Raw genomic sequence first — 25,414 nt, 5'->3', positions numbered from 1 at the left:
AGACGTAAGCTTACTTTAAGCTTAGCTACAGGTTGGTTACTTGGGATGTTAGTGGTGACCAACTGAATAATTTAGAGGGAAAAAAAAAAGATTTAAAGTAAACAGAAACCATCATTAACCTAATGTGTTGCAGCTTTCTCTGACACAGTCTAAAGCTCATTAAAGTAGTGCAGATCTGAACTGGACTGATAACATCTTAGAAACAACAAGTAACTGTGCTTGTGGTTTACTAAAATAATAAGCCAATTTAACCAACCTGGCGCCAACTAGCACAGCAAAGGTTAACTTTTTAATTTCATACCTTCAGACACTTTTAATTAAATGAAGGACAAAACTAAACACTTTCCAAACGGGGAAAAAGGTCACTTGAGATAAAATAAAGTATGTTGTTCATCATTTCCAGGAACACTTTTAATCATCAGGAGTTACAATTATCCTCGAGCCATTTGCTGTTAAAATTGCATCTTTCATTTCCGTGAACTAATGAGCAGACTGGCTGGCGAACGTCTTGATCATCAGGTTCAGGTGTCTCTGTTTGAGTGTTTGCCAGACAAAGACTTCTGCACTTCTTTTAAAAAACAAACAAACCATTTGAGGTCTATTGCCAACTATGCCTGTATATATTTACACAGGCAGCCATCACCAAAAGGGTCAAACTACAAAGACAAAAGCTGTTTTAATACGAAGTGTTTAAATATACTTTTACCTTTTCTGCTTATAACCAACTATGTTAAGTATTCACTGACTATATGTTTCTGATCCAAGTGTGAGAGTGTGAAATAAGTGGCATCGTGTGGCAAAAATTCTCCATGTGCAATGAAAATAACACATTTCAAACTGAATTTAGAGCACAAAGACACAAATTTTAAGGGATTTTTTTTAAACCAACTATGTATCACATTTATTTTAAAAGACTTCAGGGACCTGCGATCATCCGGAGTCAAGTATTGGGTGACCAGATAATGAGTGAAAATTAGAAGCATCGAGGACAAAAGTTCCTGTCTGAAGTTGAACCTTAAACCCTTGAGGCACAAAAGGGGAGCCACTATAAACACGCAGTAATTCATGTTGGTAGTATGAGCAAGTTTCATCCCTGAGAATGACTGCAGGGTGAAATGCATAATGTATTTACGTCTAAGAGAGTAAAGGAGTAAATAAATAAAGAAATAAATAAACTGAGGGAACCATTAAAGCACAATCCAGACTCATCTCATGTGTGGAAAATATTGTTCATAAATGCGAGTGGTAGTCTTGTTTGAATGGTTAAAGTCTTGCTGAGCGTGTGTTTCAAAATATAAAGTGAACCGTGTTTGAGAAGCTGACGCCTGTTAGACCCGTGTTAAAACCATCCCTCCACTCTTCAGTCCCACCTGAGTGCTCTGCTGAGCTTGTCGTAGTTCATCTGCGGTTTACACTTCCTCGCCCCCCACAGGCGGGCCACCTCGTCTGGGTCCTTGATGACAAACTCTCCGTAGTCTCCCTGCCAGGCGATGACATCATGGTACTCCTCTTTCCGGAGCAGCTCCAGAATGAAGTGCCACAGCTGGATCTGCCTGGAGCCCGGGCTCGACTCTGGCTTGTAGGCCCACTCTGGGAAGGCAAACCCTGGGGGTGAAAGAGAGAGGCGTTCAGATGGATGATCGTGACAAGGAAAAGTCTTGTGTTTGAGTCATGTTATTGGTGATCTGCATGTGATTAACTATGATCCCTCTGAAGCCTTTAATTGTCGACTGGACTGGACTGCGGCCATTTTGTTGCCAGGGTCAACATCACAACAGCTGTAAACTGCTTTTGTTTAAGCTAATACCCCTCAGGATTTTAAACTATGAGCATAACAGGTGACAAAGGAACTGTGCTAAGCTTGGAGAAGGGAATATTTGAGAAAGGATATAAGACACAAGATTGATGGGAGCAAAAAAAAACTTGACAAAATCCCCAAACATCTCTTTGCAAGGTTTTGGTGCCTCAGCGAAAGCTGGTGATGAGCACTTTCGGTTAAATCTGTTCCCACAGATTGCAGTCATATCAAATCTTCCCCTGCTATCAGCATCAAAGCTGGAAAATCAGCAGCGTTACAACAGATTAACAGGCCTTGAAATATGCACAGACAAAATATAAGCTGCGGTTTTTTATAACTGCTATCAGAGCACAATCTCACCAGAGCACACGCACTATTACCCGAAAGTTTAAAGTATAGGCTTTGTGTTGTAAAGCAGTGGGTGGCAGTAAAAGACTCAACACCACTTCTACAGAAGGCCAGGCTGAAAGGCTGCATAGCAAAGGGGCACGCGCACACGCGCACACAAACACACACACACACCTTATTAGGACCAGATGTGCCTTGGCAATCAGGCTGAGAAAGCTGAGGGTGGGAAACATATGGGCACAATATAACAATGTTAAATTTTGTGAGTGTGTGTGTGTGTGTGTGTGTGTTTATGTAACTGTAAAGAAACACACTATCCTAAATACCAAGGTTACAATCAGTTTCCCACACTCTACAAAGTCTGTCATATCTATACAGCAATGACGGCGAACTGTTAACAACGATATGCTCAAGGCTGCTGGACTGTAACGCTGTGTGACGTGGCCCGTTGAACCAAGTTTGATTAAACTGCAAGACGCTCATGCTGAAAGGTAGGTGCCATTGCATAACCATGCTATGCAGAAAGCCACGCGATGTATAAGAGTATGCAACCAACAAATTGGCGCAGTAAACTGGGAAATGCTTTTTTCTTTTTATCCTTTATGGCCCTGTCAACATGTGAGAGGAAAGCGCTCTGGGGCAGCTCCATAAAAGCAGCCAATAACACAAAAAACAACCACACAAAATGGGCGAAATGCCAGATGAAAACCAGATAAGATGACATTAAAACAGAAAAGAGGGGCATAAGCTGTGAGAATCAATAAAAAGGTGCACACCTGGTAACTAAACTCCAGTATGTGAACCTGGGGTCCAGATGTTGATTAAAATCAATTAGGACTTTTTCATTGCGCTTCTCTTGTTGTCTGCACTGACTGTTTACTGGGATGGGGATCAGTTATGAATAGGTTTTATTTAAGACTGTTTTTACATTATTAGATGTTTAGTTATTGTTGCAAACGGCAGTATCATAGGGATTTTTACAAGTAGTGGATGACGCCTCGCCATTGAATGAGCTCACTGGCCCTTCGGCTGCATGAGCCAAAATGAAGCCATGTTGCGAATAAATCAAAGAAACTCATTGTCACAGCACTGTCTGAGTAAAATGGCTGTAAATCAGATGATGGCTCAGACCTGTGGCTCTTTAACAGTGCTTCATTCATAGCTGCAGGAAACTGCATTCATGAGTTACAACACAAGAGCTCACACTCCTAGAAGTCCAAACATTATGTCCTTCATGCTGTAGCTACATTATAACTGCAAGCTCATCTGAAGCCCTACGCTGTAACCTGATGTGCACCTCACCTATCCGTGAGAAAATAACAATCATTGTCTTTATGTAATGAATGAGAAGCATAGAATCAAAATAAAGACTAACGAATGTCAGCAAATTCCTGGAAGGCGATTGCGTAATGAACATGAGGGAATCTACAAAGAAGTGGATTAAAAAGAGTAGAGACCCATGAGGGAAAGAAGTCAGAGCATTTTATTAGTTTCTGTCAGCTGGCGTTGCATATAAAACACCAGGACCACGAGGTAATTAATACATAATGCACCAGCACAAATGCCAGCAATGACATCGGCCACTTGCGTAGGTTACGTCGTAGGCCCTACAAAGTCTGCCTGCAGAAGTCTAAAACAGGCCCTAGGCTGTAGGTTTGGCCTTCTATAGAGGAGAGAGATCAGAATGTTGCCTTTGTATGAATGTTTTACAAACCGAGCCAAACAGCATGCAGACATATTATGTTTTGGTCTGGCACCCAAAATATTTAGCCTGGATCTGTGCGCACTTGCTCTTTTCTTTGAAATAAACAAAACAGCAGACGTCAATGTACTTTTTTAATCGGAGCAGAAAGGGGCTTTTTACAATGTTTCTGTCAAAAGGTCATTTTTGCTACAGAGGAGTTTGTATCTATTTGAGTCCTTCACTGTGAACCAGTTAAAAGTGCAAAAAATGACGGAAACAAATCATGTGTGAAGGTGTTTTGTGAAGCTTGAGTGGATGACAAACTCTACAGTGGGTCACATCATCCCTAACCACACACACACACAAGCAGGTAGCACATCCTCAACACACCGTGTGATTTGCTTTCACATACAACTGCCCGTGCTGATACTGTTCGCAGTGCTGCGATACATTCAAATTCAGACCACAGAGGTGCTTGTGTTTACAATCCACTTTGAAATTAACACGTGTTTTCTCTAACAGATCACATTTTATTAGCAGGTGTAAATGGAGTCAAAGTGAGTCATGGAAAAACTAACCCAGTTGGAAACCAAAGTCCACTATCAGGTGTGCAAAGTGGAGCTGGGCCTCACCATGAATACATAAGTCAGGGAAATAGCGGTGTAAGTATCAGCTGCAGAAGCAGACTGTATCAGTAATGCATAACCGACCAAAACTGGCAACATCTAACCACAACAAAAGACGGTGCGTAAACTAAAACCTATGGAGACATCAGTCATACAGAGAGAAAGAAAGCCACAAAAAGGCACTTGGCTGATGTTTACAATACACAGCGCAGCCACATAACAAGAAGTCATATACACATACCACTCAACCATGGAAGCAGATCCTTTAGAGCATGAAAAACTATTCATAATATCATCACAGGACTTCAAATTCTGCAAACACCGGCATGCTGCCACACTGGTGCAAGCTCCTTGTGTATCAACATCTGGCTAAGTAACGGAGACACACCAGTAGAGTAATGTTCAAATTTAAGAACATTTTGTTGTTCAGCACACTCCAAAACTTCACAGCACTGCTTCGTCTCCTAAACCAAACCAAACCTCTCCCATCAAATTAATGATATTTCATAAATGTTCCTGCATCAAGGGGGCTCAATCCATAAGCCTGAGTCATCACATCACAGTGATGGAGACATTTTATGAATTCAAACTGACTGACCTAACCATTTACAAAAGCGCATTAGTCATCTAAATTTGTATTGCAACTTTTTTCTTTTATTCGTGGACGGTCAGAGTAGCTCTGCATGATTCACGGTTCAAAATAATCTTTATCTTACAGTCGGGCCTCGCTGCAGCCTCTCAGTTCATTGACTGTCTGAGCCATACTAGCTATCCCACCTTCATTTTAGCAACCTGTCTTTTGATTGGCTGCCCCTCTTAACATAATGTTTCAGCAATAGGTAGGTGGTACAACAGTTATATAATTCGGCTATTTGCCTTCACTTATATCAAACAGATTTTGGAATTACAAAAAGAAAAAAAGGGGCTTGAGAAACTTTGGTCCTGTTGAATACGAGCAACCAACACTGTAAGTTTGTTTATACATGTGACAGAAACTAAAGGAGTGCAAGTTTTCTTTCACTCTCCAAATCTGCAAATATGCTGGCTACAACTATAAGTATTTTCTTTTTTTAAAGTTGGCAGCTACAAAACTTAGGCAATCGTAAGGAAGAGTAAAAAATATCCTGAAAAACAGGCGCGCTCCCGGTGACTAATAAACAACATGCTGCTATCTGATCTCCAATGGTGCTCGGAGAGAGCGCCAAAAGACAGACGAGCTGGCTGTGATAGTCGCTAACAGCCATTTGAAGGCAGATTACTAATGGGGTACAAGCATATGATTCATACAGCGGACAATAAGGCTCTTGTCACTGGGGACAGGTTAGGCGTTGTGACACAATCGCCGATGAAAAACACACGTGTGCACATGTAGTACATGCACAGATGCCCGGTGACACATACAACGCACAGCGGGGAGGAGGGGATTGAATCGAAGTGGGCGAGCTAATATCTCGCAAAGTACACAGATACACAACACAGGTTAGTGGCGAGAGGTAAGTGGGTTCATGCGTGGGTGCACAGAGCACACAGACAAAGAACACAGAAATAGCAACCATGCCCACTGCATGTGTTGCAGATGTCCCTGCTGACTCATAGCTCGTTCGTTTTGTCGTTCGCCTTTCACAGATTCTGCCTTTCTCCCCCTCAACGCCGCAGCCATCGCTTCCTTTCTTCATTTCTTTTCTCTTTCATACTGTCCCTCCCTCCCTCACTCACCCTCTAAGACACACAGTCTCCTAGCAACAAAAGCTTTTAGCTCTAAAAATAAATGGCCGAGTCACGACAAACAAGACAAAATATGATTCGATTACTGAAACTTGCCAAAAGAGTTTCGAGTTTGCAGCGCAGAGTCAGAGAGCTGCAGCGTGAGGGTGCGATCTGTCTAAAGCCGCCTGGCCAGAAGAGCCCTGCTTCACTGTCACGCCGTGTTTACAAAACACACGTTGGCCTGTCCTGAAAGCACTGTAGAGGCACGCTTTTACCATCACAACGATAAATCTGCATTAAAAGTACTGTACACAGTTTACATCTCAGTTCAAAAGAGACACAAGACCTGTTCATTCATGCCTCCTAAACTGATTCAGAAGCAACACAGACGGACCCAGAAAGCCAGACAGCAAGCACCGCTGATGGTGCAGCATTTCAACAGATGCACCAATGAGGGTCCAGTTGGAGGTGCATCTGTTACAGCTGGTGGTTACCGCAGTGCGAGTAAAAACACACACTGAGGCTAAAAGCCAGAGAGGTGGAGATCAAAAAGACTAGAGGAGCAATAAAACTGACTCATACAAACTATCACCACCCCTAGGAATCTAGCGCACCCTAAACTTTATGACACGCTTCCAATTAATCTTGTTTAAGAATATTAGGGTTTCAAAATAATAATGAAGGACACCCCTCACGTAACTAGTAATAAAGCACAATTACTTCTGATAGCGGTACAAAGAAAGTTTTTTGGCTCAAAAATTGCCATTTGAGGGCCGACTTCACATCCATAGCTGCTCAGCATTTGTTATTTTTTCTCCTTTCATTTTACGCCAATTAAAAACTGTTTAAAATGACTTATTACAGTCCTGGTAAAGCCAAAACCAAAATGTAATTGTGCATGCAGGAAAAACCCTGTCAAATACTAAAATAAGTGTAACTGCAAGTATTAGAAAGCCGCCTACTGCACTCTTAGGCTGACTGTAGTTCTTCTAGTGGCCACTTGAAGCTGGCTCCAAAAGCAAGTAAATCTAATGCTAGGCCCAGTTTAACAGCATTAAAATGTATATTAACAAAAACAAACTAACAAAAACTAAACCTTTGTTTAGTTTCCCCCTTCATAAAAAACTGTGCAATGAATTCGTTTTTACAACTCATCCAATTGTTTTGTAGAATTTGGGGCGTGGCCACTGGGAATGACAAGTAATCAGTGTCTGCTCAGGTTGACTTCCGCTTACTGAGTGGTACAGTCCTTCCAAGAAGTTTGTGCTTCTGCTGCACCCATAGACTTTATGATGCGTCTGGCTGGCGAAGCCTGATAGTATAACTTCAGAGACATAATACCAAAATTAAAAAAACCTGAATTCAACTGACCAGTCATAACCAAAGAGCAAAGCCTTGTACTTCAAGTAAAAGATCCTCCACTACTGATCTCTATTGTTAAGTGTGCATGTAAAAACATATGCAGAAAATGTGTCTTGTGTGCGCTTTTACTGGCAGTTTTGCTGTTTTTATTCACACTAGAGCTGTGTACAAAGTGTTAGAGAAGTGTTATGGGACTGTAAACACGCCATCTTCCAGAAAAACTCTTTAAAAAAAATAAATTGGAATCTTTTTTAAACATAATGCCAACACGTGAAACTCGTAGAGCTTAGAGAAATACTCCTCAGCAGCAAGTAAAGTGTTAACATGTCTGAGCTATTATGCAGCTTGTTTTATGGCTGCTCTGGTTTAGTCCACGGCTGATGGCGCAGGAGGCCACAAGTCAGTGAAAACTTAAGTAGACAAAGGGGAAAAAACCCCCTTGTACTATCTGGCAAACTTTGCTCCACACAGGAAGAATTTCTGATTGTCGGGCAGAGGGGGAAGCACATGATTTCAGGCCTCGCTGGAGTCTATATATAGCCAAGTACAGGGCATTAAAACTCATTTACTATTAGCCTGCAGTCCCAAGCCACCTGCGTGCTCCCATCCAAGAGAAACACACAATCTGTGCAGCAATAATCACAGGGTGAGCGGGTTTAACACGCAGGTCTGCTTTTCTAACGGACTCTGACGTCACTCCAGTTGGAACGGTACTCATAATGACCGATAACCATCACTGGGGTATTGTCCAAAAAGTCCTGCAGCCGCTGAGCCCAAACACAGGCTGCCTCTTTCTCTCCAACAAGTTTCTTTAACATGCTGTTAATTCTATCCATCTATCCCCCCGTTTATTTTTCCCTCCCTTCCTCCTATTCTTTGGCGGGCCTATATTTAGCCGCTGGAAAGGTCGGTGTGTGTCTGTCTGCAGGGTAATGATCCAGGGCCATGGAGAGAGACCCACAGAGGTAGCAGACCAGGCTCAAATCTCTGAGGAGGCTGGCTCACTGCTGAAATCTGGATTTTTATTTATTTATTTTTAAATCAGTGCAGGGATCAGGATAACACATAAAGGCAGGAAACAAATGGGTACAGAGCAGGAAACGGGGAATCTCTGCTGGGCGTTAACGGCACTGGCATCTGCAGAAAGTCATATTTTGGAGGAAAACGCAAATAAACACATGCGAAAAGAATTAAGATAAAGTTTAAATTTCACTTAACAGCCACTCTATAGGATCTCCAAATTAAAGGATTTAAATTATGCACAGAATCTATATTAAAAAGGATAGTGAATTTAAATCACTTGAGTTTAAGGTGATTGACTATTAACGATACACACCAAGTTAACTATCCCTCTTCAACACAACAGACAGTCTAACTCTGCTCTAATGAGGAGTCCTGAGCCTTAAACTACTGTTTAAAAACTCCGCTCCTCACTGAGCTGATCTCATAATTACCCATAAAGGATGGAGTTCAGAATCGAGGAGCCAGCGGCTTAAAGGCAGGGAGGAGTCGTGGAAAACGGATGGGACGAGGAAGGAAGAAATCAGGTGGAAACGCAGACAAGAGAGTGAGGAAGAGGAAGAAAGGTGAAAGAAAAGAAAGAAATCCAGCAGAGATCAAAGGGAAAAGGAGGACGAGTATTCGCAGGTGCACAGTGTGAACCTTCACCCTACGCTCTCACATGATCCTCCATTACATAACGTTAATAAAGAGACAGACGACTGGACACACTGATAAGGAAGGAGGAGATTGTAAGAGAAGAGGTCAGTGTTGGGGAGATGCAGACAGGATGAGCATTTACCAAAGAAGTAGAAGAAAAAAAAAACCTTAATCTAATCTTATAATGGGGTACGGATATGAGCCTGAAATGTGTGCTTACATGTTCATTTCCCCACCAAGGAACAAAGAGACTAAAAAGAGTAGTATGACGCCAAAGGAAACCAAAAAGCTTTCCAGAGAGAGAGAATCAGAGAGAATAAAGGAAATGAGATATAAAAGGTTGGGTGAATACATTTTCTATGGAGGAACTGAGAAAAAAAAAAAAAAAGCGAAGAGGAAGCAGAGCTGCTTACACAAACAAACAAAAAACATCTAAACAATGAGCATAATACAAATCTGCTTTATGATATGTCATTCCTAAACTTAGGAATATCACAACTTGATTTAAAAGCGAAAACTTTGCAGCCTTCCCACAAAAAAATAGCATTTATCTCATTTTGATCTCGTGTTGATAAACTAGTTGACATTTCCTCTGCGATTTCTGTTTCATTCTTCTAACCAACAGTCACTCTTCCCTTTTCCCATCGAAGAGAAGATGTAAAATAAATGCCAGATCAGACAAAGGTCAAATAAATGAAGCATGTAACTGAAATCCCAAGGCTTTATTTTTATTTAGTTCAGGTTTCTATTTAAAATGTAAATATTTAATCACAAATATTTGATGGTCATTTTGCATGTTTTTATTTAATGACCTCTCCTGGTTTGTGTTTTTTGTTTATTATTCCCAAACATCATAAATGGGTGCTGACCCATTCAAAAAGTTTGAAATCATGTGCTACAAGCTGCGCTGGAAGGAGATAATAGGCTAAGTTGTGTTTGTTGACTGATGTTGGCTGAACAAACTGCCTTCACCTGACAGTAAACTATTAAAAGAAGACGAAAAGGCTGACTAGTCATGTGCATCTCAATAGAAAGTATGGCGTTTGAAGGTTTGTTACATTAGTAAAGCTACTAAATTCCTTTTGAATGTTTAGACCATCTTCACTAGAGCAGAGACAGCTAAAGCACATTAATTTGGGAATCAGCCAGACAGAAAGCTGTCGCGTCTTGAAGGTCCAAACCATCTCGAAGTCAGACAAAACTGTGATTAAGCTGGCCCTGGGTCGGTTTAAACGTGTGCAGTCAAGAGACAGTTATTACACTCTAATGTGAGGGGGAGCTCCTTTAAAGCTGCAGCCGATTTAGATATGTCACTACTGTCTTCCTGAGGTACCTCAGTTGCATCTTTGGCACCTTTCAATCTCATTAAGACAAATAATTAACTACTAGGATTGCTAGTGGGAAATAAAAAAAAGGCTGAACAGATTAAAAGCAGCAACGTAGGCAATCTTCACAGGAAATGATTATTACTGCAGTGATAATGAGAAACAAAATCCTGAACAGGCACATCAGTCATGATCTCAGAGCTCAAACTTCTATCTCCTAATCTGCAGCCCCTGAGCCAAGGTTGCAGACTTATCACTCTTAGGCCTATTTTCCCAGAGAGGAAAAACACATAAATGCATGCACGCATGCTCCCAAACTCGTCTGAGCATGCTTTCCTTCCAGAAAATGACAACACTGTAAAACATTTGGCTGTGACGAGCACCTGGCTACCTGACTGCTTTACTGAAGATCTCTTCCTGTAGTTATTGTGGAATTTGGAAGGAAATCTTGAATATCTGCGAATAGCAGTGAGTTACAAATGGAGAATGAAACATTGTGCTGTCAGAAGGAAAGTCAGCTGATCTTAAGCCCAACAAACTGGCAAGCATCACATTCAGGAAGTTGCTTTGCTGATTAATAACATCAAACTGAGCGGTCAGCTGGCAAAATGCACAAATAACCTGCCCTTTAGCATGAATGCTTTGCTGGTAAACCACAGAAAAAGAAGTAGTAACGTGCCTCATCGAGTGTCATCAAGCCAGATCACAAGGGTCTGCTTTCATTTCAGGGAGAGGGGAAAGAGGGATCGATCAAAAGAAGTGGAAATTGAACATGCAACAAAAGTGAATCCCTATTAAGTAATCAAAACAGATTAAATTAATCTCATTGAAATGTCCTCTACAAGTAAATGCAAGTATTTACATTTGGACAAATCCATGTAAATTAGGTGAGTTATTTAAATAAATAAATAAATAAATAAATAGATGAATGAATGAATGAATGAATAAATAAATAAAATGCCCATTTTGCTAATTTTAGATCATTATATTATTTTACTAAAGCTAAAATTCACAATTAAACCAGTCTTATTTCCCAGCTGTTCCACATATACTTGCAACACTGAGTCATCTTACTTAACAGAAGTCTGAATTTTCCTGTTATTTTAGGTCATGTGATTAACAAAAATGTGACTGATGATAAGCTGATGCTTAAAACAATTAAAAAAAATAATAATAGTTTTATTACAATTACGGTAGTTTTTCTTTGGGGGAAGGCCAACATTTATTGAATGCAGGAAAAACCCTTGACCTTTACTTCATTTGAAATCCAGCGTGATGGTGGTGTACTGAAAGTACAAAGTTACATTACTTTTGAAATGCTTATGAACCTGACTGCTTAACCACTTATAAAACGTATACGTGACGCGATCGATGGAGGCCACAGTGGAGCTGGAGTCACTTGCAGACTGGTGGTGGTGTTACTGAAGGGAATTTCGTGCAGTGGAGGGAGAGAGAAGATAAATATCTGTTTAAAATTTGGCTTCTGTGTTGTGGTTTGGTCACCAGACTACTTTCATTTTCCTCCAACACACAAACGCGCGCGCGCACAGAGCGCGGCAAGGCTAACAGCACAAATCTAGTGACTTTAGCTATTGGACTCGACCATGTGTGTACATTAGTGTGCATGCATCCATGCACACAACCGCACACATACACGTGTCACCGCAGCCCAGAATAGGTCTGCAGCTCCAAATTCAGGGAGCCGGATGAGTGACTCATTCTCGTAGTCCCTGCCAGTCAAACTCCATCTCCTCCTTCCACAGCCCCAACCACCCCCTTTCCCTTTCAGCATCTTTCCATACAGACAAGGAGGCTCCACTGCTGATTACAACAATGCTAAAGGTTTATTTTATGGATGCAACAAAAAGAAAATAAAGCAATGAAAAATCAACAAACTGCTCCTCTCTGATTTTTCCATCTGAAATAAACATATTAATATCCCTAAAGCCATAAAACTTTGCAGCGTAGATAATGATGCCAAGAGCTAATCAGATACGAGTGTGCATGTCTGGAAAATTATTAACACCTGTAGTTCAAAGCTATACATGTGTCGGCTTCTATAGCGACTCCTTGGGATGCATTTTTACTACACTCTTACCCATAAGATGTCAGAGATTTAACATGATTTAAGCCACACTTGGTTAAGCTCCTTATGTGGATAAGGAAAAACTTCCCTGCCCAAATGAAAAGCGTGTCCTGGACTTACTATACAACAGGTGTGATGCACACCGAGAGAGCCGGGAGCAGAAGAAACATTACTGGACAAATAAATTAAAAACTGAGATTTAAACCAAACTGCACATCAAACCAACCTTCTATCACTCATTAAGTGACTTAGTGAGTCTACTACACGGTCATTCGCATGCTTCTCAGTTTTTTGTGATCGCATGGACTTGTTCGAGGAGAATTTAGATTACATCAACTATGCATATGCTCCATGCAGCAGACTTCAAAGCAGTATAACACAAATGACTGCTCGGCTGTCCAGCTGCCCATGTCTGCAACAGTTTTACACCTCAAGTCCGTATATCTACAGGCATCTCCCACATAAAAGGTACTTACGTGGGCTACCCAGGTATATTAATCACTGTTCAAGACTGTGGAGTTGGCATGTTGGTTAGAATCCAATTCAATAGGAAAAACTATCTGATATCAACCCAGCATGGACACCAATTCAATGTCACTTCTTTTTTGTCCCCAGGTGTAAAATTTGCCTAGAGAGCTACCGCCAGATCTCTGTAACATTTATCCAAGCACAAAGAGATATCTGTGCTCAAATATCATTAAAATTGTGATAAAGTAAAACAACAACAGAACTCAGAAGTGCGTGCCACAGCACTTCCATGTAGTTACAGAAATTGAGAGGTAGATGATCGTCCTGCTTGTTGGACTGTCTGATTGCAGCAGCTTTATCTCAGTGCCATGATACGATTGTTGCTGTGAACTGGTGCTATATAAATCAAATTCAGCTGAATTTGTTTTATGATCCACTACAGTCAGTGAAGATTAAAAAGTTTTAAATGCAAATAAGACTTTGAGCTACTCTGATAATATTATCACAGGCAGTGACAGTCTGGAGAAAATCTACCCAATTCACCTCAAACTGCTCCTGAACCTCAGCCACACAAATACAGAAGTTTGCTGAACAGAAAAAGTTCTTCTCCATTTTCTTCTTAACCCGAATATGAACATTTGACATCGATGCCAGACCCAGACTTCAGCGTTGGCTCACATCCTTTATCTACCACTTGTGGCTCATAGTACAGTCACAGTGACAGTAATTCACTCTGGACGAGTGTGTCCGTGAAATTCTTAAAAAACTCAAAAAACAGCCAGCATGGGACTTTCTACATGTGTGACGTCTGGGAGGGTTAGTCAGCTTTTCCTCATTGGCAGAGTCACCGCAGTCTTAATTCCTCTTTTGCATTAAAGTTGGATCTTCCAGTCTCTAGACAGAGTGGCTCGCTCCCTGTGTAAAAACATTAAAAGACAGAGGCACGACGGCGTCACCGCAGGGAGATGGCAGCCCAAATGAGCACGCCATGCTTTAGTGAGAAAATTAGAAGAGTGTGTCTGTGTGTGCGTATGTTAATGCAAGCCAGATATCACCCATTTTCATGGCATGTGGGGGGTCCAGGCCCCCTAATAAAGTGTGCATGCTGTGAGTGGGCGGGATGACTGAGTGTCTGTCTGAGGGACTAACTGACTTTTACGTCTGAATAAAACAGAAACCGTCTCATTCATCACTGCCTGTGGCCCCGGGGGTTTCGAGCAACCTTCAGGGACACTGAATGGGTCACGTGAGTTACCAGAAGAACAAGGACAGCACTTTCAACCTAATAAATTTAACATGTAAAAATGATACTGTTATTTGATCGTTAATGAGTCAGCATTCTTTCTCATTTAGATCATTCTTTTCATTATGGCTCATTGGTCATATTGTCTGAGGAAACATACACAAACCTTTTAGACTGCCAAAATCTTTAAATAACTGCGCTTCAGGTTACTGAGTTTGTGTGCTGCTGGTGATAAAGCTCAGAAAGAACAAACTTTATAAAAGTTTATGACCTTAACGATGGCACTGGCCCGATCAAATGGAGCCTTTCTTATCACCAATAAAATTTAACGTCTACCTTTGAAACAGAGAACAGGACAAGTCCAGCCCTGTGTTCACCTTTAAAGTTTTGGCAGCTAAAAATGCACAAACCTGTTAACTGAACAGAGGCCAAGACGATGTCTGAAATCACTCATGCTTTTATATACTTAACATTAATAACCACAATGGCTCTGAAGATAATCTTCTGATAGGAAAAAGCAAAATAAAATCTTTTATCAGGGTGTCTACAGATAAGTTCAATTTAAGACTTCTTAAATACCTCTTGCAAGAAATTTCAGTTTTTACTGGCTTACAATGGGCCTTTGAGGGTGATCACACATGTAAGCTCGACTGGGCTGGTCTGTGTCATCTTACATAACAGAAGTTTGTTCATTTTCCTGTTATTTACAGCCATTTGATAAATGATAGTGTATATTATGTTCAAGTAAATTAAGCCACCTTTGGTCGATTTTTGTTGAGTCCTGGTGATTTTCCTCTGATGGGAGGCCAAAACCTCTGTGGTGCAAGCCAACAATTATATATGCAGGTAAAACCCTAAATTTAAAACCAAACTTGAAATGAAAATATAAATCAAAAGGGACAAAAGAAAATAAACCAAACAAAAACAAGTTTTCCAAGTAAACAAATGTTTCAGATCAAAATAACCCGTGTGGTAAAAAAGTCAAAATATTTGGTTACGTTTAGGAAAATTATTCCAAAAAAATATGAATTTTGTCCCAAATCATATCACTTTGTCCTAAATTTGAAACACTTGCCCCACACAGGGCGCTACATTATCATTGCCAGATAATGGGTTAGACTGCCAAGAGTAACAGTCATTCTCAAGCCAATAATCACTGAACTTGCCTATTTCCATGAGGCCTTCTTCTTGTGGGTTTCCACCAGTCTATTGGTAGCTCAGTAGTGAACAGAATAAACAGAACCCAATCTAAACCAAAACCTTGGTGGCAGAGGATATTTAAGATTTTTTTGATGTGTAGTGGCTGGGATGAGAATTAGGACCAATTCCAGGGCCATTTTTTCCCATCTGGAATATGGTAACATTGCCCTTTTCAGGTTGGAAAGAAATTGCTGCCCAAAGTGAACGTCTTCAAATATCTCAGGGTCTTGTTGATTTCGGGGGGTGCAGAATGGACAGACATGAATAAATTTTAAATATCCATTAATATGCATAAATGCAGATGTTGCACTGATCCGTTGTGGTGAAGCAGTTCTGCCCTCATTTATGACCAAGAACAGTGGAAAGTGACAAAGAATGAGTTGGCGGATACAAGGGGCGGAAATGAGTCCAGACACCCTTATCTTCAGAGACAGGGTGAGGAACTCAGACATTCGGGAGGGGCTCAGAGTAAAGCCGCTGCTCCTTCACATCAAACTGAGCCGGTTGAGGTGGTTCATGCAGCTCGCTATAATGCCTTCTGGGTGCTTCCTGAGTGAGGTGTTTCAGGCATGTACAACTCAGGAGATCCTGATGCACAAGGACACAATGAAGAGATTACGTGTCTTGCGTGACTTTTGAACACCTCAGTCTTCCCTGAGGAGAAGCTGAAGAAGATGGCTGGAGATTGGGAGATAAGGGCAGATAACTGGTGTCCCCATGACCTCTTCCTCTAAAGGCTGTTTAATCAGCTCACTGATACCACGATACACGCCCCTTCTCCCTAAAAATTAAAAAAGGCTGAACAGGCTTATTCAAACTTTAATGCTTGGCTTTGTGTGATCTACATGTAAGAAGGGGATGAAAACAGCAACACTGTGTGCTGGAAATTCTCAGAGACATGACTAAACCTTTTAAAATGTATCCAACCTCAACGTGAGGCTGTTTTCACACCTCTGTTTAGTCTGTTTAAATCAAACTCATTTCCCCCCTGGTCCATTTCGCTTGTGCAGATGTGAACATGGTAATCACACAGGTGCAGACTAAAACAACTGCACCGAGCCCATTTGAGGAGTTGGTCTCGGTCCCGTTCCAAGCAAAGTCCAGAGCGATCCAGCCTCAGTCTGACACTCAGCATGTTCTTCCTTTATTTAGTTTTGTTGCTCCTGTCCCACACAAATCTGACCAATAAGGAGGCTGAATGTGCCACTTGGTTTGTAGTGACGTATTTTGGTTTACTTGATCACAGAAAAAGCTACAAGTTCACAAACTCAGTGACTGCTTTGGACCAGAATAAATGAACTTAATTAACAAACTAGGTGTGAAAACAACCAAAGACAATTTAATGCTCGAAAGCCTTTTAACAGTAATAAGATTTTAGAGGCATAGAGAAACTATTGGGAGTTTAGCCAGAGGAAAAGGAAAAAACATTTGTGCACATGCACGTTCTGATCCTGCTGTTGTGCACAGTCAGCCCCAAAGACTCATTGTTAGCAAGGAAAACTGTGATTAAATGCGGCTTTAAAGGGTGATTAAAAGAAGGCGCCCTCTGTTGTGTTTGATCCCAGCAGATTCCGGATAAAAAATACAAACAAGCTTCAAGCATGAATGCTAGTGTTACATCAGGCTGCTCAGCCAAACTTTCTGTTACATGCATAATGCAGCCAGTAAACTCGCCCCTCCTTCTTCAGATCATTCATCCTACATCTTCTCCTCTTCATCGACCTCTCTGTGGTTTGATCTGGCCAGGGGTGAGATGTGTGCTGAAGCCTTTTAGCCCAACATTGAAAACTGTAGGTATGTTTGTTATAGAGGTTCGGTGAACTTTTGTTATCGTCTTAATGTAGGTGAGGGGGAGAGACAGAGCGTGCGTGTATATCTCCACTGTGTGGGCGTGTGTGATGTGCAGTACGAACAAAGTTTTCAGGCTATTAGCCTTTAGGCAACACAAACATATGTTTTAGCTGCACATCAAACATCAATGCTTCACATACAAACTCCCAGGACAAGTAGCGACAGCCAGGCGAGAGAGAGAAAGCCACAGGATTCCCAACAGACCGATAACTAAAGCAAACACATCGGAAAAGTAAGACTGTGCTCTGCTCGCTCTCCCTTTTGTTTTCGGGCTCACTTTTTTCTCCACTCACCAAAAGATTTCTAGAGTCTGAAGGAGTCAGACACAACCTTAACTTTATGCTGCCAAAATGTTACACCACTCTCCTTTCCGTTGTTTCATCACACAGCGACACTGCAACGGCTGCAATAAACTGGTAAAATCAAAAGCCACTGTCTTTAAACCATAACTTACCATGCTGCTTTTATACTATTGGTTTTATACTAGACTGTCACCACAAAAGACAAATACTATAAATAGAAATTGCACATAAAAGGGTAAACAACATCTTAGAACTAAAGCAACTAAAAGCCACTGAAATCTAAAATAACTGCTTGTTTCTGAATAAATCCAAGGTTCGTGACAGCAGATAATTGTTGCATAAACCTGTGTTTACTTTAAATGTGGATAAGCCCGGACTAACTGTTGGGCACCTCATTGCAAATTTAATGATAATAATTAAAAAGAAAAACCTGCAAAATGCACAGTAGGGGTTAAGGATAAGGATGGCTGCCTGTCTTTGCATGTATTTATCACAAACACACTGAATGTGATGAGAAGTATTCGTATACCTACTAAGCCAACATACAGCTAACGCGCTGCTGCCTTTGTCGTGAGTAAAGACGATCCTTTTCATTACGTGCTGCTAAGAAATCATTAAAGACCAGCTGGAGGAAACAGTTCCATTCATGCATAAGAAATATGTCCTTCAGACAGAGCCAAGAGCCAGCTCAGATGCTTCTTAGCTTGGGATTTAATTAATCTGAACACAGTGACTCTTTTACAAGTAATGATTTCTGTGTTTACTATAAAGACTACAGCCACACTGTCTTTTTGCCATGCACATGCACTCTTGTAGAAGGTGCATGTGCATCTCAAAACAACTATTTTGTGATGCTGACTCTGTTACTTTTGTGTACACACAGAAGTTTGCTCGTCTGAATACAGTTATGACAAAGAGTCTCAGCTCTTAACACAAGACTGTGCAATGTGCTGCTAATACTATAAAATGCACTTTAAAACAGAGAAACAGATGTAGAAGGCTGTCTTGCTTGCAAATTCTACCATTTTTGCTCAGTTTTCTAAATTTCTTCAAATGCCTGCAAAAAACCTGTGAATGCAAACATACTAGCGATGCATTCAGGGGTGGTCAGAAACTTAAAGAGACCACATTTGCTGAGCGGTGTGAGTAAGAAGTGTCCCTTTCTTGAGGTCTTGAATAGTTGATTTGTGGGTGTGCCAAACCTCTGAGGTTCGAGCCATGCACAGCTGTTTGAATCAATGTCTGGCTCCTCTGTAATGACCTCAGCAAAGCACCACACAAGAACTCGGGAGTTTTAGAGGTGTTTTTAATAAACATATCCAACAAGCCCGGTTTGTAGGATTAGCACTGGGAAAAGTACCAGGGTTTATATTGGTGAGAATATGAATAAGATTAGTACTGAAGCTGTATAGGTCACACTGTAAATCAGGCAGTGTGGGATAAGGGAGAAAAAAAAATCAGGTGCTATACCAGCAGGGGCAGGGGGCAGGAAAAGTCTGGCCTGCATCAACCCAAAGTCCAAACACCACAAAACCAGATGGAGCTCTTTCCTCACTGCAACCTGTTGCAGAGTTTTCCCCTCGGTGGCTCTTAAGGTGGTCTGAAAAAGTGTCTCATTTACTTTACATCATTTGACAACTGCTTTATAAATTAGCACCGATTCTTTTCTCTTTTTTTTCTCCTTACTCTAGACTTTCCGCTGGCACCACAGCTCCTTTCCAGTGAATGCCACTGCTGGATTTAATACATGTCAATGCTCCCACTTTATTGTAAAATAATAGATGTTGCCACCCACTGTAGGTCACTCTAATTGCTTGAACATAACCTGCCAAGCTACCTCTAACCATGCATCTTTGTTAAAACAGACTCCCTAAAAACAGATGGCATCTGGTGGACATTTTTGCTCCAACACCAACTTGGTTGTAACTATTTTACTGGCACGGGTAATGCTGGCAGTATTATACAGGACCACACCTAGTCTGTCCCCTTATCCTTTGTGCGGTGTGCAGAAAGCAGACCTACCTCTATCCCTCTGGCCATAAATGACACCAAACCAGCCAGGGAAGCCTCCCATTCCTCCCCCCCAACCACCTCTCATTCTCCACGAACCACAGATGATAGCCATAACACACGGCATGACTCTCCACACCTCTTTAAGTCGAAATGACTCCAGCCAAAACAGCCACTGACAAAACACATCCCTACCTCCTCACCTTCTGTCTTTCTCAGTCTCTAAAATACCTTCAAGGGAAAATGATTTGTCTGCACTTCTATAGATAAATAGTCACATCACTGCTATAAATATATAAAAGATATCAGCTTTTCATTTGGTAACTAGTTGCAAATACTGATTAGCCTCTAAAATGACCTATTTTAGCAACGGCACAGCTGATTCACATTGGTTTAAAATAGTAAAAAAAAAAAAAAATTACTGAACTGTGGAAATTTTAACTCTAAATATGAGAAGCCTAATTATGGAATAATGACCCACACAGCGAAACAAAATCAACGTATATAAAATGTCAAAAGAATATATGCATGTTTTCAAGTTTATGCAAAAGAGATTCACGGGCGTGTGTGAGAACATGAGTGAAGCCGGAAAGCTTGTATCCTGTCAGGTGCTCCAGCGATAGCTGTCCTGCTACAGAACTCTTTCTTATCTGCTCGGTGAAGTGAATCGTTGGTTCCACTTGACCTGCTTCGTCTTTTCATCTGCCCCACTGGGGGTCAGCTGTCAAGGAGGCAACACAAACTCACTCGATCATAAATGCTTACAGTTACTGAGGCTGACTGAGAGATGAGCGCATTCTTTTGAGCAACATGTGATACTATCTGTACAAATGTGCACTGATAAATCAGGAGAAGCATGCACCTTGTCTAAGTCAGGTTAGTGATGAAAGCTCCATAACTCGCTGAATGAGACTGTTTTTGGTGGAAGCAGGGGACACATGAAAGCAAAAGGTGTAGCCATGCTTTTTTTTTTTTCCCCTCACTTTGTGGATGGTCTTAACTCCACTATATTGAACAGCAGGCATCTGCTCTGAAGCCTTGATGAGCTTTGTAGTAACAGATGAGCCAGGTTCTGGTTAGATAGACTTTCTAGGCTGCAGCGGATCTCCAGAGACGACCTAGCACTGCTGCCACATGAAGGTCTGTTAGGTGGAGTTCGAGTCCCTCTGACCGACGGCAGGACTAGAATATCTTGAGAATAGTTAAACGATATCAAAGATTTCCACAACAGTGACATCTCTTTCCCAGTGAAGGGGAAAAAAAAGGTCAAAAAACATCAGTTCATCCAGTGGCTGCTGGAGGTCGACTCCCAACGTGAATCAATCCCCACAGATCCACATTTTGAAATGTTGAACTTTTCACTATTCAAGCATGTTTACAAACTTCTATAAAAGATAGTTTTGGTCTGGATGGATAGTTGATAGCTCATAACTCAACCCTTTCTTCAACATATTATTCTTTCTGACTTAAAAATATATATCTGGAGCCAAAATTTGAACACTGACGATTTATAATGTAGAGTTCAAAACCAGCGGGTGATGTGACAACACTCATCTTTTATACTGTTAATGCAATTGGAAAAAAAACAAGGCGGATAACAACTGTAAACCTTAGATGGGTCACTGGCGACTTGGTGGGTGTTAAGTTAATATACCAATTAAAGCTAGTCTGTGGCAATCACTGACTGAAATTCTGATATTAATAGGACAACACTTCAATGTTTTTCTAAGGTTACAATTTCACATGAAGCTTAAAACTGTCAGGAAAAATAATTGGTGGAGGGCTCCATTTTACAATTCCCCGCAACCACTGAATATGCTGTGGCGTCACCTCAAGATATTTTTAATATAACAACAGCATCTGACAAGGAAAAAACAAGTCAGCCAAATAAAATTTCAACATATATGTCAGATATTAGCATCAGCCTCTCCATCACAGAACAGAAGGGTCTTTCAAATCACACCAGTTTAAAAAGGTTAAAAAAACAAACAAAAAAACCCCACACATGGAGGAAGAAATGTATCACTGAAGAGAAGAGAACAATTTCTTCTCCGTCAGTAGCCTCAATAAAACATAATACAGAACAGCCCCGGTGGTGCAACAATCATTTATTCATCTCCACAGGAAATGTGTTTGCTTGATTGTTATAGTTTTCCTGCCAGCATGTACAGCCCACAGCTGCACTTTACAAGTTCGAGCACCGAACTACAGGTGCTGTTAGAAATCGCATGGGAACTGTGGGAGCTCATTACCTGCAGGAGGAGGAATCAAAGGAGGTCCACATGAAGTTTAAAAAAAGAATGGAAATTATCAGTGTTTATAAAAAAAAGTCACCTTTATAGCGCAACATTACAAATTGTTGATTCCTAAATGGCTTCACAGTACAAGAGAATAGATAAGGCTTTTAGACGATAGATTAAGCTGTTACACAACAACCATCACCGAGCCCTTAGGCAAAGCAATTAAAAACCTAAAACTTTAAGCCTGGTTGCTGAGATACATAAAAAAAAGTCTATAAGAATATGCAGACCAATATATTGATTGATGTTGTTTTGTCTTGTTTTCTCTCATGTATACATCCGTAATCATAAAAATGATCGATACAGCCACAATTTATTCACCACTCAGGGCTGAAATTTCGTTTTGGGATTGCAGCTACTGCACAAAATTTAATCGAACCCTGCATTTACGATGAAGTAAATCCCCACAATTACAGAGATCTCATAACGTTCAGACCAAAGTTTGCACCAGCAGTGCTGCAGGGGTGGACTGACATCTGACCTGGATGACACCTGGCATGCTTTTTCTGTGAGGCTCTCTGCTGTATCAGAAATTCTCGCTCTCATACAGAGACAAGCTTCAAAGATGTGCACTTTGAGGGATACTAGCTAAAAATGTAACTCTACTTGAACTATCAAGGAAAAAGAGCGGGTCCACAGACAGGTAACGTTACCATCATTAAGGCAATATGTCCAAAGACAAGTTTAAGGCTCGAATGCATTTGCAGATTAAACTTAAAATGCTTAAATGAGCTGCTTGATTTGTAAAATACAGGACAGGAAAACAAACAGTGCAACCATGGAGACAAGAGGAAAAAAATCCACTAAAGCAAAGACAGAAAGAGCAGAAAGTACAGCAATGGCATAGTCAAACACAACCTGAGGTAATAGGACAATAAAAATTTATTTCAGGCATAGATGTCTGTCAACGCTCATCTCTCAGACTGTCAGGTTTTCCTGTGTTTGAGCGTTCTGTGTTTGTTTGGCCAGCATGTCCCAGCTCGAGCAACCTGTTGTCTATTATCTACGCTTTGTATGGGTCACTAAAGCCACTGTACATACACACCTCCAGGAAAAGAGGCCCGCCGTAACATCGAGAGATGATCACAGCAAAGCTGACCTGAGCTGCCTCTTGACAGCACACCAGAGAAATGTTGACGTCACTCTGCTGTGGTTTTTCCAGGGTCTGCTTGCCCAGGCTTGGCTCAGCAGTAATCAGGAATGTGATCAGGTCGACTCAAAGGGCGACCCGATCACTCACAGTAACCACATAATGGGAGGAAAAATGAGAGAAAGGTACATCCTGTCACACCAGTATTTATGTTTTGGGGTTTTTTTTGCAATGCCATTTCTCTCCAAAACATATTCTGCTTTTATTTAGTATCCACAGGAGAGACTGGCATCCAGTTTATTGCCCAATATCAGTCACACAAGAGGAAGTCTTTGCAAGTCAGGCAGAAATCACTTGCAATTATTTAACAGTGAAATGGGTGAAATGGGTTTATTCTGAGGGGCAAAAAAACAAAAAGGCCCCAGTTTGCTGTGGCCTTGTGATCCTTGGGAAACTTGCACAGGAAACATAGGGGAGATGGACAGAGAGCTGAAGCAAAGAGCCAGCTGACACTTCCTTCACACGCTGCCATAAGTGAGAGACGCTTGGTGATCCAAGGACTAATGCAACTGTAGGCAACTGTTAAAAATCCTTCCACAGGTTCACCCACGTAAAACCATGTGCCTTACTTCTTTCAGCTGAAGCACACTGCAGTGGACGAGGAGTAAGTGACAGAAATCAGAAATCTCATTCACTGAGTTTTTTTCCTTTCTTAAAAACGGTGACAAAGACGTCTGAAAGTTGGGTTTTAATTTAGTTAATTAAAGCACCAATGGTGCCTCTACCACAACATTAAATCATTCAAATGCTAAGAACACATCAAAGATGGTCTGATTTCTTACAGTTAAGCAGTAACATGAGTCTTTGACAGGTCAACAGAGTGAATCTCAGAGCTACAGACCCAGTTGTTTTTAAAAGGTAAAAAAGTATTTGGATTTTTCACTATATGCACCATAGAAGCATTCAAGTTTATGACCCTGTCTGTCAAAATGACATACAATGTCTAGCGCGGCCTCTGACAAATCCCGCAGAGACAGGGCGTCTTAAAACTCAAAGTGCACCACGGCGTCGCTATACATCAGCCGCCAGCTCCTCTTTTCAAACTTTCCCCGAGACAAACAACTGAGCCTCAACTTGTAGTGCAATTGTGCCGCCAGTAATTGTGCTGGTGCCAACAGTATAATTCAGTATAATGGTGAGACAGTAACACGGCAGAGTCCTTCCCAAAGGAAACTAACGGCATCATTTTTTTTAAAGCAAAATGAGCCTGTGGTTCATTAGCTCCGGTCTAACCAGTGTTATTAGAGCTATTTCAATCTGCATAAAAAATGTCTAAGTTGTTCTTCCTGTAATTACAACGAGCTGAGTCAACTGCCCACAACCAAATGGTCTTCCTCAAGGGCAATTTGGACACGCTGGTTAAAGTCAAACACTCACTTTGTTGTGACCACATTAATGTCAGGTATGGCCGCAGAGTGACAGACATGTGGGCACATATACACACACGCAAACACAAATACACTCAGTCATAAACAGAAGCCCTGCCCTTACCAGACTTAACACCAGCTAATTGCTCATGTATGGCTCCTTTCACTACACATATACACATAAGAGTGTGCAACAAAGCGTGCTGGCCTGCTGGTCCTCGCTGTCTACAGCTGTGACGTCTCAAATGTGGCGTGTTGTTGATATAACGAGTAACACAAGCGGAAAATTGGAGCTGGTGCTGGTGGGGCCAGACTTCAGACTTCCTGATAGGAAGAGAGTGGAGGTTGGCCCATGTATACATTTATATATAGATCATGGCTCCCATCTGGGGCCTTTAATATTGGCATGGGTCTCCTTCATTGGTACAGAAGTGTGCTAGAATGACGCTGTACCGCTTACTCCCCACTCAAGATGAAGAAATAATAGTGATCTGGTTAAAATTCAATCATCAGTGAATCATATTTCATGCAAGAAAACCAATAAAGCAAAATTCAAAAGTCAAAGCTGTCATACTGACATTTAAAGGGCTTTGACTTATTAAGCACACCAGCTAACTAACACATCAAGAAAACGTTCTACCCTGAAAGTTACCAACACCTTTAAATGACTCCGTGAATTTGAGACAATTTCTCAAGAACTTGAAGACATTTATTAGATAATATTAAAACATCCTTTTCCACTAGTACCCACTCGCATCTGAGGTGATCCAAAAACGTGAGGTCAACAGACTAGTCATTAGAGCATCTCCACCACAAAATTCAAAACCGCCATTTCTGAAACCCGGCAATGAGCAAAAAGTCTTACAAACAACCAACACCTGTCGTCGCCGACTCTGACAAAAAGCCTTAGACCAAGCAAAAGGTATAC

At 41.2% G+C, this 25,414-nt stretch overlaps 1 protein-coding gene across 1 annotated transcript in view; it reads right to left on the bottom strand.

Moving 5' to 3' along the window:
* The window catches only part of erf (Ets2 repressor factor), a 43,084-nt gene that overhangs the window by 13,289 nt on the left and 4,381 nt on the right, over positions 1-25,414 (bottom strand). Inside the window, exon 2 of the mRNA XM_006794443.3 lies at positions 1,371-1,605. Coding sequence (XP_006794506.2) covers positions 1,371-1,605 — 235 coding nt within the window. The remainder of the gene's footprint in view (positions 1-1,370; positions 1,606-25,414) is intronic.

Source organism: Neolamprologus brichardi, chromosome 22 (genome assembly GCF_056152115.1).
Source record: "Neolamprologus brichardi isolate AB-2024 chromosome 22, ASM5615211v1, whole genome shotgun sequence".
NCBI classification, from domain to species: Eukaryota; Metazoa; Chordata; class Actinopteri; order Cichliformes; family Cichlidae; genus Neolamprologus; species Neolamprologus brichardi.
This window is presented reverse-complemented; position numbering and strand designations above follow the sequence as displayed.